The sequence below is a fragment of the Neofelis nebulosa genome, chromosome 18 (assembly GCF_028018385.1).
Source record: "Neofelis nebulosa isolate mNeoNeb1 chromosome 18, mNeoNeb1.pri, whole genome shotgun sequence".
NCBI lineage: Eukaryota > Metazoa > Chordata > Mammalia > Carnivora > Felidae > Neofelis > Neofelis nebulosa.
The window spans coordinates 5,087,648-5,106,861 of NC_080799.1; the positions used below are offsets into that span (position 1 = coordinate 5,087,648).

At 42.0% G+C, this 19,214-nt stretch overlaps 1 protein-coding gene across 3 annotated transcripts in view; it reads left to right on the forward strand.

The window, feature by feature from the left end:
- The first annotated feature begins 6,536 nt into the window (after positions 1 to 6,536).
- The window catches only part of EIF2AK1 (eukaryotic translation initiation factor 2 alpha kinase 1), a 32,454-nt gene continuing 19,776 nt past the window's right edge, over positions 6,537 to 19,214 (forward strand). The window contains exons 1-6 of one of the 3 annotated variants that reach the window (XM_058711588.1): positions 6,537 to 6,746; positions 13,181 to 13,339; positions 16,337 to 16,470; positions 17,580 to 17,617; positions 18,345 to 18,444; positions 18,973 to 19,053. In XM_058711588.1, the coding sequence (XP_058567571.1) occupies positions 6,629 to 6,746; positions 13,181 to 13,339; positions 16,337 to 16,470; positions 17,580 to 17,617; positions 18,345 to 18,444; positions 18,973 to 19,053 (630 nt within the window). In that variant the 5' untranslated portion in view covers positions 6,537 to 6,628. Of the gene's footprint in view, positions 6,747 to 13,180; positions 13,340 to 16,336; positions 16,471 to 17,579; positions 17,618 to 18,344; positions 18,445 to 18,972; positions 19,054 to 19,214 lie in introns of those variants that run through there. The other 2 variants (XM_058711590.1, XM_058711589.1) reach the window with 2 other exon arrangements.

Sequence of the window (19,214 nt, forward strand, 5' to 3'; positions counted from 1 at the left end):
TGGGATCCACTCTAATTGGCAGTAACCACTTGAAGTTGCCATTGAAAATAGATCAGTTGACGTGAGGAATGTAAGAACCAATTTTGATTTGAAGATCCCTAGTTACTCACTTTATTTGAGAAAGTAGAAATAGATGTAGTCACCTGAAAAAGTCCCCTTTTCTTTGGGACTTCTGTCACGTGGTTGGAAAGATCCCAGTAAGTTAGAGTTCTAATCCTGATGACGTCACAACTGTTGCTTGGTAGCAAGCCAGCTCAACAGAATTTTTTTTAAGATTTTATTTTTAAGTAATCTCTATAACCAACATGGGACTCAAACTCACAACCCTAAATCAAGAGTCACATGTTCTATGGCTGAGCCAGTCAGGCACCCCAGATAAACAGAATCTTCAAGAGGTGTTAGTTTAGGGCATTCCTCACCCTGATAAGATGCTACAAGTCTAGTTTAGCATATGTATTCGTTGTTGCTGTGTAACAAATTATCCCCATGAAAACATACATTTTCCCCCACCATTTCTGAGGGTCAGGAATCTGAGAGCAGTGTAGTTTGGTAGTTCTGGCTCAGTCCTTTTTTGGGTTGCAGACAAGCAGTTGTCCTGGGCAGTAGTCACCTGCCATCTCAAGATGGCAGCATCCCAAGGCATCTGGCTTGCTCAGGTGGTGGAGCGTGCAACTCTTGATCTCGGGGTTGTGAGTTCGAATTCCATGTTGGGTATGGAGAGTACTTAAAAATAAAGTCTTTAAGGGGCGCCTGGGTGGCTCAGTTAAGCATCTGACTCTTGATTTCAGCTTAGGTCATGATCTCACGATTCGTGGGTTCGAGCCTTGCATCAGGCTCCTGTGGAGCCTGCTTGGGATCCTCTCCCTCTCTCTGTGAGCCCCCTCCTCTTTTGCCCCTCCCCCCTCTCAAAATAAATAAACAAACTTTTTAAAAAAGTCTTTAAAAAAAAAAAAAAGATGGCAGGAGCGCCTGGGTGGCTCAGTCAGTTAGGCGTCCAACTTTGGCTCAGGTCATGATCTCAAGTTTGTGGGTTCGAGCCCCGCATCGGGCTCTGTGCTGTCAGTTCAGAGCCTGGAGCCTGCTTCAGATTCTGTGTCTCCCTCTCTCTCTCTGTCCCTCCCCCACTCACACTCTGTCTCTGTCTCTCAAGAAATGAATAAACGTTAAAAAATTAAAAAAAACAAAAAAACGATGGCAGTATCCCATCTACTGGGGATGAAGAATCTGCTCCAAGTGCACTTCTGTATTGCTGGAAGGCCTCAGTTCCTCATCAGTTGGGCCTCAGAATTATGGCTGGTCACAACATGCCAGCTTGTTTCCCCCGAGTGAGAGATGAAGGAGAGAGAGCAAGATGGAAGCCACGGTGTCTTTTAAACTAATGAAGTTTCATATCATCTATTCTCCGTGTGCTAGTGATCCTACAGACCGACCTTAGTACAATGTGAGAGGGAACTTGAAAAGAGTATGAAGACCAGGCAGCAGAGATCATTGGACGCCATCTTGAAGGGCGACTTCTATGGTGTGGGGCCATTTTCCAAACTCTCACTCCCATTGATAATTACCAGATACCTACAGGGTGCCTAAAGCTATAATAGAAAGAAAGGAATTAGAAACAATGTAGAAATTGGGAGAATACGACACTGGTACAATTTCCTTACCATCGGATGAATGAGTCCTCAGGGAAGAAGATAAAACGTATATGACCACAGTTTTACACAGCAAACTAAACTCAGTTACCTTGTATACTGAAATCTCTCTTTGTTGATCCATCCAGCTGGTTTTAATTACCCACTATATAAATGAGATATTTCTACGTTTTCCATCTTATTACTCCCAAACATGTATGGAAATGCCATTAAATTTTTACTATTGAGGTTTATAGTACCTGTGTTGGGTAACCATAATATATAAAATGATGATTAATAAAGGTAGTAGTGGAGGCTTCCTCTGATGATCCTGATCCTCCTCCAATTGAGAGAACTGACTTTGAAGTTCATGTGGATATTGATGGGAAAGCTTCATTCACATTAGGGAGCTTGATACTGGGATTGGTAGAGGAGAGACTGGGTTGGCAATTTGTGCACACACCTACATACACAAGTGGACAAATACAGACAGGCACACACCTACACTACCCAAAAGAGGAAGTTCTACTCTGGAATGTGAACTGTTTTGTTCCATGGTTTCTGGAATTGTTTTTCTAGTTTGGATTAAATTGAAAGATGCACGTGACTCTAGTAGCAAAAAGCACTGATAGTCCATGGCATGACGTGGCAACAGAGATAGACACAATATTGCCTTGCATTCTTGTCATCAACTTTGAGAAAACCCATCCTTGCCATGAAGAAGTTTCCATCTCTTTAGAGAGTTTGTCTTTGCTTCACTGTGAGGGAAAAGCCATAATGCACCTGCAGTATAGGTGGAGAAGGTGGATGAAGGGGCCAACTATGCAGCCAATGGCCAACAATTGTTAAGTCACTGAGATTTCTGTCCTACTTCTTGTGTGACTCCATCACTGCTCTAGAGGCTGTAACCTCAAGAACAATTTCCACCTATGCTCTGGCACTCTCTCATGAATGCTTAAGTCATGGGTCTTACATTTCTGTTCATTCACCAGTGTCATCCCATAGTCTACTGTGAGAGTGGTCCAAGCAGAGACTGGCAAGGAAGGCTGGAGTAACTCTTGAAAGGCCTTGTAAGCCATGCAGAGGAGTCTGAGTTTTGTTCTAAATGCATTGGAAGGGCTGACCCATCATAAGACCCAACTGACCCTCCTGCTTTCATCTTCAGTTAACTACTTTCATTTTGAGAAATATCTTTTGGCCTGGTACTGGGCCTTAGTAGAGACTGAATGCTTAAGTATGGGCCACCACATTACCATGTAACCTAAGCTGCTTTTCATGAAATGGGTGTTACCTGACCCACTAAGCCACAAAGTTGGGCGTGTGCAGAAGCACTCCATCATCAAATGGAAGATCATGCCCAAGTAGGCCCTGAATGTACAGATTCCATGAAGAAATGGCTCGAATGCCCATGGCTTCCACTTTTGCTATAATACCTTCTCTCTGCAAGCCTGCATGTATGGCTTCATGGGGGGAGTTCTCTATGGCCAGAGCTTATACAGAGAGAGGGAAGACTTGGCCTTTGTTTATAGATGGTTCTGCACAATAGGAAAAGTGGACAGCTGCAGCACCTTGAATCTAGTTGAATCATAGTAACAGTTTTATAATATTCATTTGCATATGTAATATGTTTATTTCCCTATTGATGTAATAAATAAGGGAGTCCAAAGGGAATCCAGCCCCAGAGGAATCTCTTTTTGGGGTGACCAAAAGTGTTCTAAAATCAGATAGCGTTGGGGCACCTGGGTGCCTCAGTCCATTGAGAGTCTTACTCTGGATTTCGGCTCAGGCCATGATTTCACGATTTGTAAGATTGAGCCCCGTGTCTGGCTGTGTGCTGACAGCACAGAGCATTCTTGGGATTCTCCCTCTCTCCCTCTGCCCCTCCCCTGCTGGTGCTCTCTCTCTCTCTCTCTCTCTCTCTCAAAATAAATAAATAAACATTAAAAAAATATCAGATAGTGGTGATGGTGGCCCAACTCTGTGTATCTAAAAACCAGTAACTTGTACATTTGAAAATAATTTTAGAATGAGTTTTATGGTGTATAAATTATCTCAATAAAGCTATCATAAAAACATAGATAGCAATGAAAGATGACGTGGGAAAAAATCCTGGTCCCAGATACAGCAGGTTGTGTGGCCTTAGGTGAGGTATTTATTTGACAAGCTCTCTTTGCGTCTATGTTTGCAACTATAAAACAGGATAATTACAGCACTTAGCTTGTAAATTTGTAATGAGGATTGAGTGAGTTAATATTTGTGAAAGCACAGAACAGGGTGAAGGAGTGGAATTGACACAGTGCTCAGTAAACATTGCAATTATTATTATTATTATTTTAATGTTCATTTATTTTTGAGAGGGAGAGAGACAGAGGATGAGTGGGCAAGGAGTAGAGAGTGAGGGAGACACAGAATCTGAAGCAGGCTCCAGGGTCTGAGCTGTCAGCACAGAGCCCTACGCGGGGCTCGAACTTATGAACCGTAAGATCATGACCTGAGCCGAAGTTGAATGCTTAACCGACTGAACCACCTAAGCGCCCCTGCAATTATTATTTTGTTACTACCATCAAAAAACCTCTGCGACCTATGCTGTGTTGTTTTCAATGTTCATGAGAAGACATGTAGACATACACATATATACGTATCCTTGGGCACATCTGGAAGTGTCTAAAGAAAACCTCAATGGAGATTAAATTACTGGACCTTGGGTATGCGTCATTTGACTTTACTCAATATCACTAAATAGCTCTTTAGTGATGTATGATAGCTCCTTTTCCTCCACATCCCCAACCACACTTGGTATGAAAGACTAATTTTGCAAAAATGACACTTTGAAATGATATTTCATTGTTTAATTTGCCTTTACCTGCCCCTGGTGAAAGTTGTGTGTCTTTTTCTATGTTTATTGGCAATTTGGGTTCCTGTCCAGTTAGTTGCATATTTAATATTGCATGTTCATATGCTATATCATGTTTCTATTTTTTAATTTACAGGCGGCCCAGATACACTCTGGACACGGAATAAAGGTTGACCCTCATGTTTTAGATATGGACAAATGGGTGGATTGTGTGCTACCTAAATGAATGAAGAGAGGTAGTGGGAAACAAATTTTAGGAGAAATATCAAGAGTTTGCTTTCAGAATTTGAGATGCTTTTGAGTCATCCAAGAGAAAAAGTCTGTGCTGCAGAGATACATTTGGGAGTTGTCAGCCCACAGATAGTATGCAAAGTGATAGCAATGCATGTGGTTATCTCCTGAGAGAATGTGGGGTGACATGACAAGAGCAGAATTATGCTTTTGGAGGGGGAGAGTCCAGAAACTGATACTGAGATCGAGGGCTAGTAAAATAGAGAACAACTCGAATTTTTCTAGAAAAACTAGGTATCATGGAAGACAAGAGAGGAATGTGCTCCTGCCTAACCCCCCATTTTTGTAATGGCTGCATCAGGTTTCATTGCAAGGGTGTACCATAACTGCTCTTCTTCTTGGAATTTGGATTTATTCCAGTGCTTTTCTATTATAAACTACACTTTGATGAACACTCTTATAGATTTATCTTTTTTCACCACTCTGATTATTTCCTTTGTATATACTCCTACATGTAGGTTTAAGAGTATGCCTATTTAAAACTTTTCACTTTAAGTTGAACATGGTCTTCTAGAAATGTTGCTTTCATTTATATTCCTACCTGAATGGGTTTGCTGTTTTCTCCATTCTGGTGGTGGTGGAAAGTGGCAAGAACTCAATACTGCATACCAACTTTTTGATTGGTTGTAAAGTGTGCCATTGTAAGTGACTCAGTCAATTACACTGTCTTCTAGTCTATAACTAGTGTTGTGATTATTAAAGTTTAGCTGGATCATTTTGCTCATTTTTAACCTGTTCCTTAGAGTAAATTTCTGAAAGCAGAATTGATGAGTCTAAAGTATTTGTATTTTTAAATTTGTGGATACATGTAGATAAAATCAACAGGGCATGGAAAGAGGCATCCCTAATCTTTGGTGGGAGTTATTTGCAGAACCATATCCAAATTGCTTCTATCAGGTTGAATGCATCCTGTATGACTTTGTAAGAAAACTGTGCTCAAGTAAAATTCTTAAGCAATACCACTTTTACACATTGCACTGGGATTGAGACTCAAAATCTGAAAGGCTTTTTAACTAACTGCATAATCTGATCTGAGAGCCAAAACCAAAAATTATTTCCAGGAGCACTGTGTTGGCAACCAAGTCATCAGAGACATCTCCAGAGGGCAGAGGATTTTTGAAGCTAAAAGCTTCAAATCACAGTCAATGCAGTGTGGCCATGGGATCACTTGGAAAAGGCAGCCTCAGGTTTGAAAGTATTTCCGTTGGAAGTTCAGTCTCAAAAGCAGCGAAGTTTTTGCTAGGTTGGATACAGTTTGGGATTTCCCTTTTTTGTTGTTAGTCTAACGGTTGACCAAAATAGGTTCAGTTCTTGTTGAGATAGGTCTTGTAGATGCTTTTGATTTTTTTTTTAAACACATGACAAATAGTATTGCATCCGCATTAAGTATGTATTTGGATTAGAATCTGCAGGCACAGGATTCTTACACTAGCATCCGAGTCTTGGCATGAGATGTCAACACCCTGACTTGTGTGCGGGTACTAAGGTCTCCAGGGCGGTCGGGAGATGTCAACACCCTGACTTGTGTGCGGGTACTAAGGTCTCCAGGGCGGCCGGGAACACAGGTGGAGGACCCCCGGCGTAGCGAGAACCCAGCGCCCACAACCTACGGACCTCCGCGCGAGGACCAGCTCACTAGGGCGCCTGCGCCAGACCAGCCCATCCTTTCCCCTAGGAAAAGGGGAAGGGCGGAGCCTGAGGTAGGACCCGCCCGCGCTGGCGGCGCGCGGGAGGCCGGGGCGGGTCTTCCGTCTTGCGAGGGGCTACTTCCGGATCCGGTGGCGGAGGCTGGTGCGGAGTGAGGCGGTGTGGTGCTAGCTGGCTGGCGGGCTGGGCAGCTGCCCGCGCGCTGCGGGCGATGCTGGGAGGCGGCTCCGGGGCCCGGGAGCGCGAGGCGGAGGGCGACGGGGCGGAGGCTGTTCCTGCGCCGCCTGCCATTGAGTTCCCGGCCGACGGCTCGGACCCCAAGTATGATGGTGAGCGACCCGGTATGCTGCGGCGGCCCTCTTCTTGCACCCATCCACCTTCATTCCCGAGCGGGCAGGGCTGCTGCGAGCAGCCCCGAGCTTCGCCGCAGCCCTGGGGCGAATTCGGCTGGACCCCGGCCCAGCGACGGGGGGCGGCGGGCGGGCGGCATGGGTAAGGTAAACATTTATTGAAACGAGCGTCCCCGACCCACTGGTTTGTTTACGTTTCTGTTCCGTGGTTTCCTCTTTGCGGACTCGAAGTCCTTGGTAAGGCTTCGCTCAGGCTGCTTTCCAGCTCTCGAGCCCTGTGGTTTGGTCAGACGTTGAGAGTGAGCTTTGTAAACTACTAGACGGAGATTTTGCGGACCTTATACGCTTAACAGTTTGGGTTAAGCGTTTTAGTTTGTAGTTTCTCACTGATAAGGGAGCTGAAGACTTATAGTGGGGCCGTATGGAAATCACCCTATTCGGTTTAAAGAAAAACAATGCCTCAAGGTTTTTGGGGGGTGAAGGACCTTTGGTTACTAGGAGATACAGGGTTAAACCAGGCAAGTGATTTTATAGTGAGAGGTACTTAAAACATTGACTCTAACCACTTCAAAGTGTCCACTATTTTATTGAAAGTTCTTAGGGTCTTTAATTCCTACCAGTTGTTTTGGCAGTTTTTAAAATTAAATTGTGCTATCAGGAATGAATACATTGATTCAGGGAGGTTTTTAGTTTACGGTAGTTAGGATGATTACAGGGAATACATGCTCAGTTTAAGCATGAAGCAAGTATTAACATGTTGCAGTGGATTTGAAGGTGCAAGTCAAGTTGAAAAGATTCATTTGTTTCTAAAGTCCTTCGAACTTCACCCAAATACTGTCTATAATTCTTGACCCTAATGGGAGACAAAAGCAGACTGCGGTTGTAATTTTAGTAGGTCCTTGACAGAATAGTTTTAAGAGAACTATTTTTTAATGAACTGATTTTTTCCCATGAAACCTGGTGTACTGAGGCAGCACAATATTAGGTGAAGTGTTATGTCAGAGGAAAAGTCCCAGCTGTAAACATGCAAGTCTGTGTTATCTGTAACATTGTGATAAGGTTTTCTGCAAAGGAGAGATTATTTTTGAAGGGAGTGATCTTAGATAAGCTTTGGAAAACTTCTACTAGGTTACTAACAGTACTGTTGTGTTTACATATTGCCTTTTCTTCCAAAGAGGCCCAGAATATCCAGACATAATTTATCATTTTACGTGAAAAGTAAGGTCTATGGAAAATAATTTCATTTTTTAGTAGACTTAGAAACAGAACTGTTGCAGAATTTCTTGAAGGTCATCTATATGGTGTGAGGTGGTCACTCTGCCAGTTGATGGTAGAGTCAGAAAATTCAGAACCTAGATGTAACTCTATAACCTGTGTTCTTCAGCCGTCTGTTATGTGGGGACCAACTTTGATCAGTTACTGCATGCCCCCCCCCCCCCCCCCCGACCCAGCATGCCCTAGAAGGAGAGCAACAGTAGCCCATTGTCAGACTCACTGGTTTTCTTCTTTCATCTGACACAAGTTTTCCAGAATTTTTGGCTCAGATTAATCCTTCAGGTTCCTCCTTCATTTAATAATGGACCATTTATTAAGATCATACTTGTCGGGGCGCCTGGGTGGCTCAGTCGGTTAAGCGGCCGACTTCGGCTCAGGTCATGATCTCGCGGTCCGTGAGTTCGAGCCCCGCGTCGGGCTCTGTGCTGATAGCTTGGAGCCTGTTTCAGATTCTGTGTCTCCCTCTCTCTGACCCTCCCCCATTCATGCTCTGTCTCTCTCTGTCTCAAAAATAAATAAACATTAAAAAAAAAAATTAAAAAAAAAAAAGATCATACTTGTCTGAGGAGCCTGAAGTAGGTGATCCTTTTTTCTGTTTGTCTACTCACCTCCTACTTGGCAGAATTCTAGAACTCTAATTCACCTAGGAGCTCATACTATTTCTTATTCTTTTTTATAAGAGGACCTGACCTCATCTTTCCTATTTCCCACTTAGATCTTCCTCTTCTACTTAACCCGGATTGAAGCGGGAAGCATTCAGTGTCAGCCTTCATTGCCTTTCAGTTTTACTCCTTCCTGCGTCTGAGTATTTGTCCACCGGTCTTTTTTATAGTTGCTATTTTCTTGATTTAGTTAGTTCATTTGACTCCACTGATCAGTCATTTTTTTTGTTTTGCTTTTTTCTTATTAAAAAGTAGAACTTGGGGCACCTGGGTGGCTCAGTTGGTTGAGCGTCTGACTTCGGCTCAGGTCGTGATCTCGTGGTTCATGAGTTTGAGCTCCGCGTAGGGCTCTGTGCTGACAGCTCAGAGCCTGGATCCTGCTTTGGATTCTGTGTCTACCTCCCTCTCTGCCCCTCCCCCGCTCACATTTTCTCTCTCTCTCTCTCTCTCTCTCTCTCTCTCTCTCTCTCTCTCAAAAATGAATAAATGTTAGGGGCGCCTGGGTGGCTCAGTCGGTTAAGCGGCCGACTTCGGCTCAGGTCACGATCTCGCAGTCCGTGAGTTCGAGCCCCGCGTCGGGCTCTGTGCTGACAGCTCGGAGCCTGGAGCCTGTTTCAGATTCTGTGTCTCCCTCTCTCTGACCCTCCCCTGTTCATGCTCTGTCTCTCCCTGTCTCAAAAATAAGTAAAAAAAATGAAAAAAAAAAAAGAATAAATGTTAAAAAAAAAAAAAGTAGAATTTAATTATTGTAGAAAATAGGAAAGTATGAGTATAGAGAAGCAGAAAATTCTCCTAACCATCATTTGACCATTGTTGACAACTTGGTATATTAAAAAAATTTTTTTTTTTCACATTACAGTGTGTTTTAAAATTATAGAAAAACCTAAAGAAGAAAATTTAAAAACCACAATCTGATCACCCAGAGATTACTGTTTACATTTTGGCAAAGCTAGAGACAATTTATTCAATGACTTACATTTAAAACTATTGTTGGTCGGCACCTGGGTGGCTCAGTTGGTTTATTGTCCGACTCCTGATTTTGGCTCAGGTCATGATCTCAAGGTTCGTGGGATTGAGCCCTGTGTCAGGCTCTGCGCTGGGCACGGAGGCTACCTAAGATTTTTCTCCCTCTGCCCCTCTCTTGTGTGCATGCACTGTCTCTCTCTCTCAAAAAGTATTGTCAAAGATCTCATGAACGTGTTAAAGACTTCTGAGTTTGTCCAAGTAGATAAACATTTAGAGAAATAATTCAGAAAAATTTAAGGAAATCAAGGAAAAAGGAGAAAGTCATCTGTACTCTCATCCCAGAGAACTCACTGCTAACAATTTAGTGTGTTTGTTTGCAAATATTAATGAGGGCTGCTGTAAGCCAGGTGGATTCCTAGATAGTAAAATCCTAGATACTAAGGATCATACAGGCAGACTGTAAAACAGCGTGTTCACTGTAATTTCATTTCTTGTACAAATTCTATTGATGTATGGTTGAAAACAGAAGGGGCAGAGATTTTGTCTGTTCTTTCTGTTGTATATATATATATTTATATAGCTATGAAATAAATGCATTTTTATTTTTTTTAATTTTTAATGTTTATTTCTGAGACAGAGACAGAGCATGAGTGGGGAGGGGCAGAGAGAGGGGGATACAGAATCCAAAGCAGGCTCCAGGCTCTGAGCTGTCAGCACAGACCCCAATGTGAGGCTCGAACTCACAAACTGTGAGATCATGACCTGAGCCGAAGTCGGTCGCTCAACCGACTGAGCCACCCAGGCACCCTGAAATAAATGCATTTTTAAATTATGATGATAGTATGGTAAACCTTTTACATTCTGCTTTTTATCTTTTTTTTTAATGCTTATTTCTTAGAGCAGGGAAAGGGCAGAGAGTGGGAGGGAGAGAATCCCAACCAGGCTCCTTGCTGTCAGCATGGAGCCCGACTCTGGGTGCTATCTCACCAACCGTGACATCATGACCTGAGCCGAAATCAAGAGTCGGACGCTTAACCGACTAAGCCACCCAGGCGCCCACAAAAGTCTTTATTGATACCTGATTATTTCCTTAGACTACATGTACAGAAGTAGGATTTGTTGGGTTAAAGAAATAGGTTAAAAAAAAAAAAAAGTTTTGATACATTTTGATAAAATGATGACCAGAGAGGTTGTGTTGGTTCCTATGGAACTCTCTTGTCTCACCTTCATTAGTATTACTGTTTTATAGCTTGCTCCTTTGACTGGATAATGGACTAATCATGATTATCTTTTTATACACCATCGTTTCCAACAGCTGCATAATATTGTTATATATATACATATATAACTTACCTAGCAGGTTTTCAGTATTCTAAACAGTGGTATGCTAAACATCTTATATATATATTTGTTGTGCCTTGTTTACTTATTTTCTTGGTAGATATTTCCAAAATCTAGCGTGAGGCCAAATGTTTGCACATTTTGAATTCTGTATTTATTGCTAGAAGTTGCAAGCATTTTTACCCCCTTGTGTTGAAAGTGTTTGCTTTTCTGTATCCATAACGATACCATGCTTTAAATTTTTTTTAATGTTTGTTTATTTTTGAGAGAGAGAGTGAGCACAAGTCGGGGAGGGACAAAGAGAGAGTGAGACACAGATTCTGAAGCAGGCTTCCGTGTCTGAGCTGTCAGCACAGAGCCTGATGCAGGGCTCGAACTCACAAACTGCGAGATCATGACTTGGGCTGAAGTCGGACACTTAACCTACTGAGCCGCCCAGGCGCCCCTTCAGACTTTAAAAATAGTTACCAATCTGATGGCAAATTCTGGTACCATAGTTATTTTAATATGTATCTCATTAGTTATTAGTTAGGTTAAACCTATTTGAATTTTATCTGTGCTTCATTTTCTTACTAGCTTATAAGAGCTTTATATAAATTTATTATCTTTTTCTTGTCATCTATAGTACAGATCTGTGTATTGTATCTGAACGTGTGATTCAAGTTTTAACTTTAAGATGTCTTTACATAGAGAAGTTTTTACATGGGCACATTTTTCATTCTTTCCCTGCCCCCATACTTGGTTAAGTTTTCTTTTAAAACGAATAGCACATCTGTGTATGCCGCAGGTGTTCTTTTGGTCTCCTTACAAGTCAGAGAGGAGATTGGTGATGAAGTCTGGACTTGGAAACTGACTTCTCGAGGACCTTTATAGATTATAGAGGAGGGTGGAATAGAATATTTGAAATGGGGAGGATTTTTAGCAGATGTAGGTTGTATGGTCTCTGCTTCTGCAGGGCATTTCCAATTGAATGGGTCCACAGCTCTTGAGGGTTTGAGAGGTCTCATCTTTTCTCTAACGGCCCCTCTTACAGTTTTCACTCCCATTAACGCCTCCATCCTCCTTTTCCTGGTGTTGTATAGTTGGCCAATCCATTTCTTTCTTGACATCTCTGGGACCTGTTCTTTCCTCCATGTTTTTTCTTTCATTTATTCCTTTACTGGGCTCTTGACTGTTGCACGCCCCTTCCCATCTATGTATCACGTGTTTCCAGAGCAGTTTCCTCAAACATTTTTCCTTCTGACTGCTTTTGGCCTGTTCAGTAACATATTAGTAAAGACTAAGTGAGAACTTACAACCTTCAACTTCAAGTGCCAACTCGTTCATCGGCTTGGTCTTGTGTAGTGGAAAGAGGGTGGGCTTAGGGCCCCTGGGTGGCCCAGTCGGTTGAGCGTCTGACTCTTGGTTTCAGCTCAAGGTCATGATCTCACAGTTGGTGAATTCGAGCTCCGTGTTGGGCTCTGCGCTGAGTCCAAGGAGCCTGCTTGGGATTTTCTCTCTCTCTCTCTCTCTCTCTCTCTCTCTCTCTGCCCCTCACCTTCTCACTCGCTCTCTCTCAAAATAAATGAACTTTAAAAAAAAAGAAAAGGGAAAGAGGATGGGCTTGGGAGTTATTCTGACCTGTCTGCTTATAAGTTCCTTAACCTCTGAGATCCGTAAAGTGAGAACGGTGACACTTCCCTCCCACTGTTTTGTGAGGATTGAATGAGCTTGTGCACATGAAGCACCTGGTGTACACGTAGTGCATGCCCCAGGTGGTTTCCGTCCTTTCTCCCTTGCCCTCTTTCTGCTGCCAAACTCCCTTCTTTATGCCTAGGCCTCGGCTGTCCTCTCGAAGGAAAGAAGCCATCTCGTTCCCTCTCGTTTGCTTGAGTGTTGAGTTATTCACCTACCTATTTCTGCCTTTGCACATCTCATTACTACCAAACTCCCCACCCCACCCTCTCCATCCCCCCAATGGCATCCTTCTGCTAGTCTTCCAACTTCCAGAATTCAACTCAAAACTCAGTTCCGGTAAGTCTGTCTTGATTAACCCCAGTGGGCATAACTACTGTTTTGGGTTTTATTTCCTTAAATGTAAATAGTTTGTGTTGCATTAATTAGATTCTGCTGTTTTGTCATTATGAGATATGTGTACTGTTAACATTTTTTTCCTCTTTTAACTTTTAGAATCTGATGTCCCAGCAGAACTCCAAGTGTTAAAAGGACCCCTACAACAGCCGACTTTCCCGTTTGCGGTTGCAAACCAACTGTTGCTTGTTTCTTTGCTGGAACACTTGAGCCATGTGCATGAACCAAACCCTCTTCGTTCAAGACAGGTGTTTAAATGTTAGTAAATCTTGCTAAATAAGCCTTGCAGAAATACTGTGTTGTTTGATGTTGTGGGTCTGAGAAGCAGCTGGTATATAAACATTTGAAATAGGTATTAATGGTTTCTATTTCTTGAATGTATTTTATATTCTTCTTTGGGTAATTGCTAATGAATATTGTCATTGAGGAGCCCAAAAGATTAATAACCATATGATCGTGTGTATTTAAACAAATGAAAGATAGTTTTTTTGTTTCTGTAACATGTTCCTTCATATAATTTTTGAAGATCTGTCATGGTATGGTTGCTGAGCAGGTAAACGAAAATCACAGCTACTCATTCTGAAGTAGTTCTTAACCAGAGCCCTGGAAGAGCTGCATGCCGTGTTGTTGAACAGGAAACTTTTCCTCTACGAGCTGGATACTTCTGACACCCAGTGTGTGGGTATTTTCCCGTGCTGACCAGTTCTCTGAAACCAGCTGGGTGTCCTACAATTCAATTCAGTTCTGATACTACTTGGAGTTACTGTCAGTTCCCACAGGTTAAGGGCTCAGTCCCAGACTGCCTTCATTTTGGATGCCAGTTGGCAAGTAGTGGGTCCCCAGTGTCCTCAGGTTACCCGTACTTGTGTCCAACTTGGCCATAAATTGTTCACTGTAAAGGGCCGACCTCTCAGGTTTGATAATTTGCTATAATGGCTCACAGTAGTCGGGGAGACACTTCTGCTTACTGGTTTATTATACAGTAGAGGGTACGAGAACAATACAGGTGAACAGCCAGATGAAGAGGCACATGGGATGAGGACCAGTAGGATCCAGCGTATGGGAGCTTCTTTCTCCATGGAGATGGGGTGCATCACTCTGCTGGTAGGTGGATGTGTTCAGCCAGAAGCTCCCTGGATCCTGTACCTGAGGGATTTTTATGGAGGCTTCATCATGGTGGCATGATCAGTGAACTCAATCTCCTGCTCTTCTCTCCCTGGAGAATGGAGGGGTGGAGCTGAAAGTTCCAAGCTTCTAATCAGGGCTTGGTCTTTGTGGTGACCATTCCTCATTTGAGGCTGTCTGGGGGACCCTCGGTCGTCTCATCAGCGTAACAAAGACACGCATCCCTCTGGAGATTCCAAGGGTGTTAGAAGCTCTTGTGTCAGGAACTGAGGTCGAAGACCAAATATTAGAACAAAAGATGCTCCTTGCCCCCTCAGCACTTGGGAAATCACAAGAATTTTAGGAGATGTGTGAATTTTAGGAGATAAGACCAAGCATGTTTCTTATTATACCACAGTGGTTGGAATGTTTATTTTTATTGCTGCCATAGGTTATGTGTATGAGAAACTTGAACCCCCCCCCCCCCAAAAAAAAAATAAAAATAAAAAAAGAAACTTGAGCCCAGAAGTGAGCAGAATTACGGGTTATGATGTTTCTGGTCCAGCTCATTGAGAGCATTGTGGCCTCTTTAATAGCTCCAACCAGCCACAGATTCTGAGGATCTTTTCTACCGAAAAAGTCTAAGTCTTGTTTAGTGTTAGGAACCCTCAGACTTACAGATACCTTTATGCCGTCTTAGAACGGAATGTTCTTAGTTAAAGGCAGATTATTATTTTGATGAGCTCGGCGGGACATGAAAAATGTACGAGTGTACACTTATTTTTTTGAATGAGTGGTGGGGAGGTGGGTTGTACAAAAGCACGTGTTCTGTAGGCTCCGGAACATTGGTAGCTGGGGATTATTGTATTGAGCTCATTGAATAGAAAAGCAGGTTATAACCACCTTTAAGTAGTAATATCGTTCCGAATTAAAGCAAATCTGAATCTTGCTGATTTTAAGATATTTTTGAATTCCTTTTTAGGTGACTGAGCTTTTATTTTTATTATTATTTATTTATAATTTTTTTTAATGTTTATTTTTGAGACAGAGAGAGACAGAGCATGAGTGGGGGAGGGGTAGAGAGAGAGAGGGAGACACAGGATCCGAAGCAGGCTCCAGGCTCCAGGCTCCGAGCCGTCAGCACAGAGCCTGATGTGGGGCTTGAACTCACAAACCGTGAGATCATGACCTGAGCCGAAGTCGGATGCTTAACCGACTGAGCCGTCCAGGCACCCTCACTTCCCCAGGTGACTGAACTTTTAAATAAAATATATTTAAAATGTTTTTGATGTTATTCCATTAGTTAATAATCTAATGAAATTACCCATATAGAAAGAATATTCTCTATGGGGTGTGTGTGTTTATGAAAAAATAAAAGCCAAGCACTTCTGTAGAAACTTCTTTTTCGGAGGAGCCTGGTATTGTGACTTCAGACTTGACTTTCCCCCTGGTATTTGGTCTTGATGCACATGTGCTCTTTGTGGGTTAGAGAGGGTCCATAATTGAGAACAACTTTTGTTCTAATAACGTTTTCACTTTGCCTCTGTTCGGACCTCATTGCCTGTCAGCAAAAGGAGATGTGATGTGTTTGAATGTCAGAAGGCTAGTAAATTTACGTTTTTTTCTTGCCTTTTTAAAAACAGCTTAGTACTTTACCAACCATCCAGGCACGGTAAACAAGCAGGTGCTCAGTATCTAATAAGCAAATGTAGAGGTGTTCCTGATTGATGAGTGACGTTAGAGGCTCAATATCCAAATTGTAATGTGTATAAAGATAACTTTTTTCTTACAGAGGTTTTTTTTTTTTTTTAATAGAGGCTATTATTACTCTTTAGTCTCCTTAAAATTGTCATCTTATTGATGGCCTTTCTTTTTTTTTTTTTTTTTTTTTTTTAATTTTTTTAACATTTTTTATTTATTTTTGGGACAGAGAGAGACAGAGCATGAACGGGGGAGGGGCAGAGAGAGAGGGAGACACAGAATCGGAAACAGGCTCCAGGCTCCGAGCCATCAGCCCAGAGCCTGACGCGGGGCTCGAACTCACGGACCGCGAGATCGTGACCTGGCTGAAGTCGGACGCTTAACCGACTGCGCCACCCAGGCGCCCCTATTGATGGCCTTTCTAATAATAGTTTTCCATGTTCTTTGTAGTGCTTTGTCAGACCTTTATCAAAATGGGACTGCTGTCTTCTTTTACCTGTAGTGATGAGTTTAGCTCACTGAGACTACATCACAACAGAGCTATTACCCACTTGATGAGGTCCGCCAAAGAGAGAGTTCGTCAGGTAAGCGCTGAAATACACTTCATATATGACAAAAACATTTTAATTTCAAGAGAACTGTATTGTAAAGCATTATGAAGTCCTGATTATAATACGGGTTTATGAAAACGTTAACCTTAATTTATCCAGCAAATATTTATTGCGTGACTACTATGTGTTAGGCTGGGATTCGGGCAGCAAACCAAATAGACAAAAACACCTGCCCTCATGGAGCTTATGTTCTTTTTTTTCTTTTGAGATTATGTTCTGATGAGGGGCAGTCAGCAACACCAACATAAAAATGTATAAAAATAAATAGGGTGTTACATGGTGGTAAGTGTTAAGGAGAAACAAAGCAGTGAAAGGGCTTAGAAAATGTGAGTTATATACAGAGTGGCCAGTTACTTAGGTGAGGAGCCCAAGTTGAGTATGAGCCGTGCACCTGTCTGGGGGAAGAGTGTCCAGGCAGAGAAATAGTGATTCCCGAGGTGGCAGTGTGTTTGGCTCACTGGCAGCCGTGTGGCTGGAGTATAGGCAAGGGGAGAGTATGAAGAGGTAGGGAAGGAGGGCAGCAAGATGGACAGATGGGTTAGGATCTTGAGACCGTTTTAACATCTTTGGTTTTTACTCCCGAGTAAAATGGGAAGCATTACAGGATTTTGAGCCAAGGAGTGGCATGATCTGACTTTCGTTTTAATGGACACCCCCTTGCCCCCAGCTGCTGTGTTGAGAATAAATGGAGGGAGGTAAGGGTAGAAGCAGGGAGACAGGTGGTCATACAGGGACAGGAAGCGATGGTGGCTTGGAATGGGTGGTAGCAGTGGTCTGTTTCTGCGTGTATTTTGAAGGCAAAGCTAGAGTTATTTGCTGATAGAACCCCTTGGTCAGTTCTCAACTTTGGCAGTGGATGGCAAGAATACAGCTTTTTAAGTAGTGATCTTTCGGTTAAGAGAGAAGTGTTTTCAACCGTAAACCCCTCGGTGATATTGAAAACGCCAGAGTGTTTTTCTTTCTTGGAATGTCGTTTGAGCATTTGAGACTGTTAATGTGACATGAATCTCACATGAATTTTGTGAGATTCCTCATTCCATGAACTTTTCGAAATGCTTTTAAAAGCAATTTTCTAATTTTAGGATCCTCGTGAGGATAATTCTCATATCCAGAAGATCAGGTATGTGTTAAATACTTCTGTGATTGTGCAAAGAGTAAGCTCTCCAAAAGAAATTAAGAACGTACCCTGAATTAATCAGAAATTAGTTTGGGGATTAAAAATAATGTAGTTCGGGTAATTTATGAAAATTAAAATCTTTGTTCTGAGAAAATAGTTACTGCTCCAAGATTTGTATTACTTCTCATTCCCACTCCCTCTTTTGTCCCCCCTCCACTCCTTTTTCTGTGTGGATTCCATAAGCCCCACCCTTTATTGAGGGCACTGACACCCGGTCTCTGTCAGCAGAACAGCATTGAATTTTGGTTGTATGTGGGAAATGCTAGTTTAAAATCTGTAATTGGTCTCATTAAGAAATTTAAATAGGTTTGTTACTGAGCTCAGCTAATCAACTGCTGCTTGTTAGTTATCCTTAGGATTCCTGCTTTAAAACATTGATAATTTCTAATTGGCATGCTAATTACTGGTAACATACTTGATTACTTGATTAATGATCCCTTTCCTGTCTTTATTTTTTCCCCACTCGCTGTCTCTATTACATGTTGATTTGCTTAGCAAATATTTTCTTCCTAGAGAATGAAAAGTATCATTTTGGCTCATCTTTTCAAATCATCATAATTTAGTGATAAGTAAGGTTTGGTAGGTTAATAATACAATGAACGTGAAATATCCTAGATGCCTGAATCTCTCGTGTTTTGATATTGATCGGTTGTTTGTATTTTGCTTTTAGATCAAGGGAAGTAGCCTTCGAAGCACAGACTTCACGTTACCTAAATGAATTTGAAGAGCTTGCTGTCTTAGGAAAAGGTGGATACGGAAGAGTGTACAAGGTTGTTTCCCACATCCTTGTTTTGACCTCCTACTTTGAATAAGTGCATTTTGAGAAGTTGTTCTCGTGATTATTATTTAAAGCGCTCAAAGGAAATTCCTAGAAATCATGTAGGCTTACTCTTCGTTGAGATCTGTCATTTACGGGGAAGTCAGCAGGTTTTAACCTTTTCCTAACCATACTGGTGGTTTAGGCAGATTCTGGAAACTATATTAATTTTCTTGAAAACGTATCACTGAAGAAAGTTGTGGTATTGTATTTTGGGCCTTACATAGTTTTTTTTGCTAACATTCCCATTTTTCAGACCTAGAGTCTCTAGGAGTTGGAGTCTCACTGCAGTTTGGAAGCTTCTAGTCTGGCTGGCTATGGCCGACTTCCCTGAACTCTTTACTATTAAAGAGGAGGCTTGTCTTTCGCTTAATTTTATCTCTTTAGCTAGTTTGGATCCTGAGCTCAGGTTAAAATAACTTTCTCTGTTCAGTTGGAATTTAATGGCACAATGTACTTTCTCTTTCCCTCTACTTTTTAGGTCAGGAATAAATTAGATGGTCAGTATTATGCAATTAAAAAAATCCTGATTAATGGTGCAACTAAAACAGATTGTATGAAGGTATGGTTTTTTAAGTGTATTTATTTTGAATAGTTGAGTGTTTAAGTCCTTTTGAAAGAGTTATGTGTGTGTGTGTGTATTTGGCAAATACTAGATGATATGGGAGCTTTTGGGGGGGAGGGGTTTAAGTTATTTAAATTCCAGTTAACATACAGTGTTAT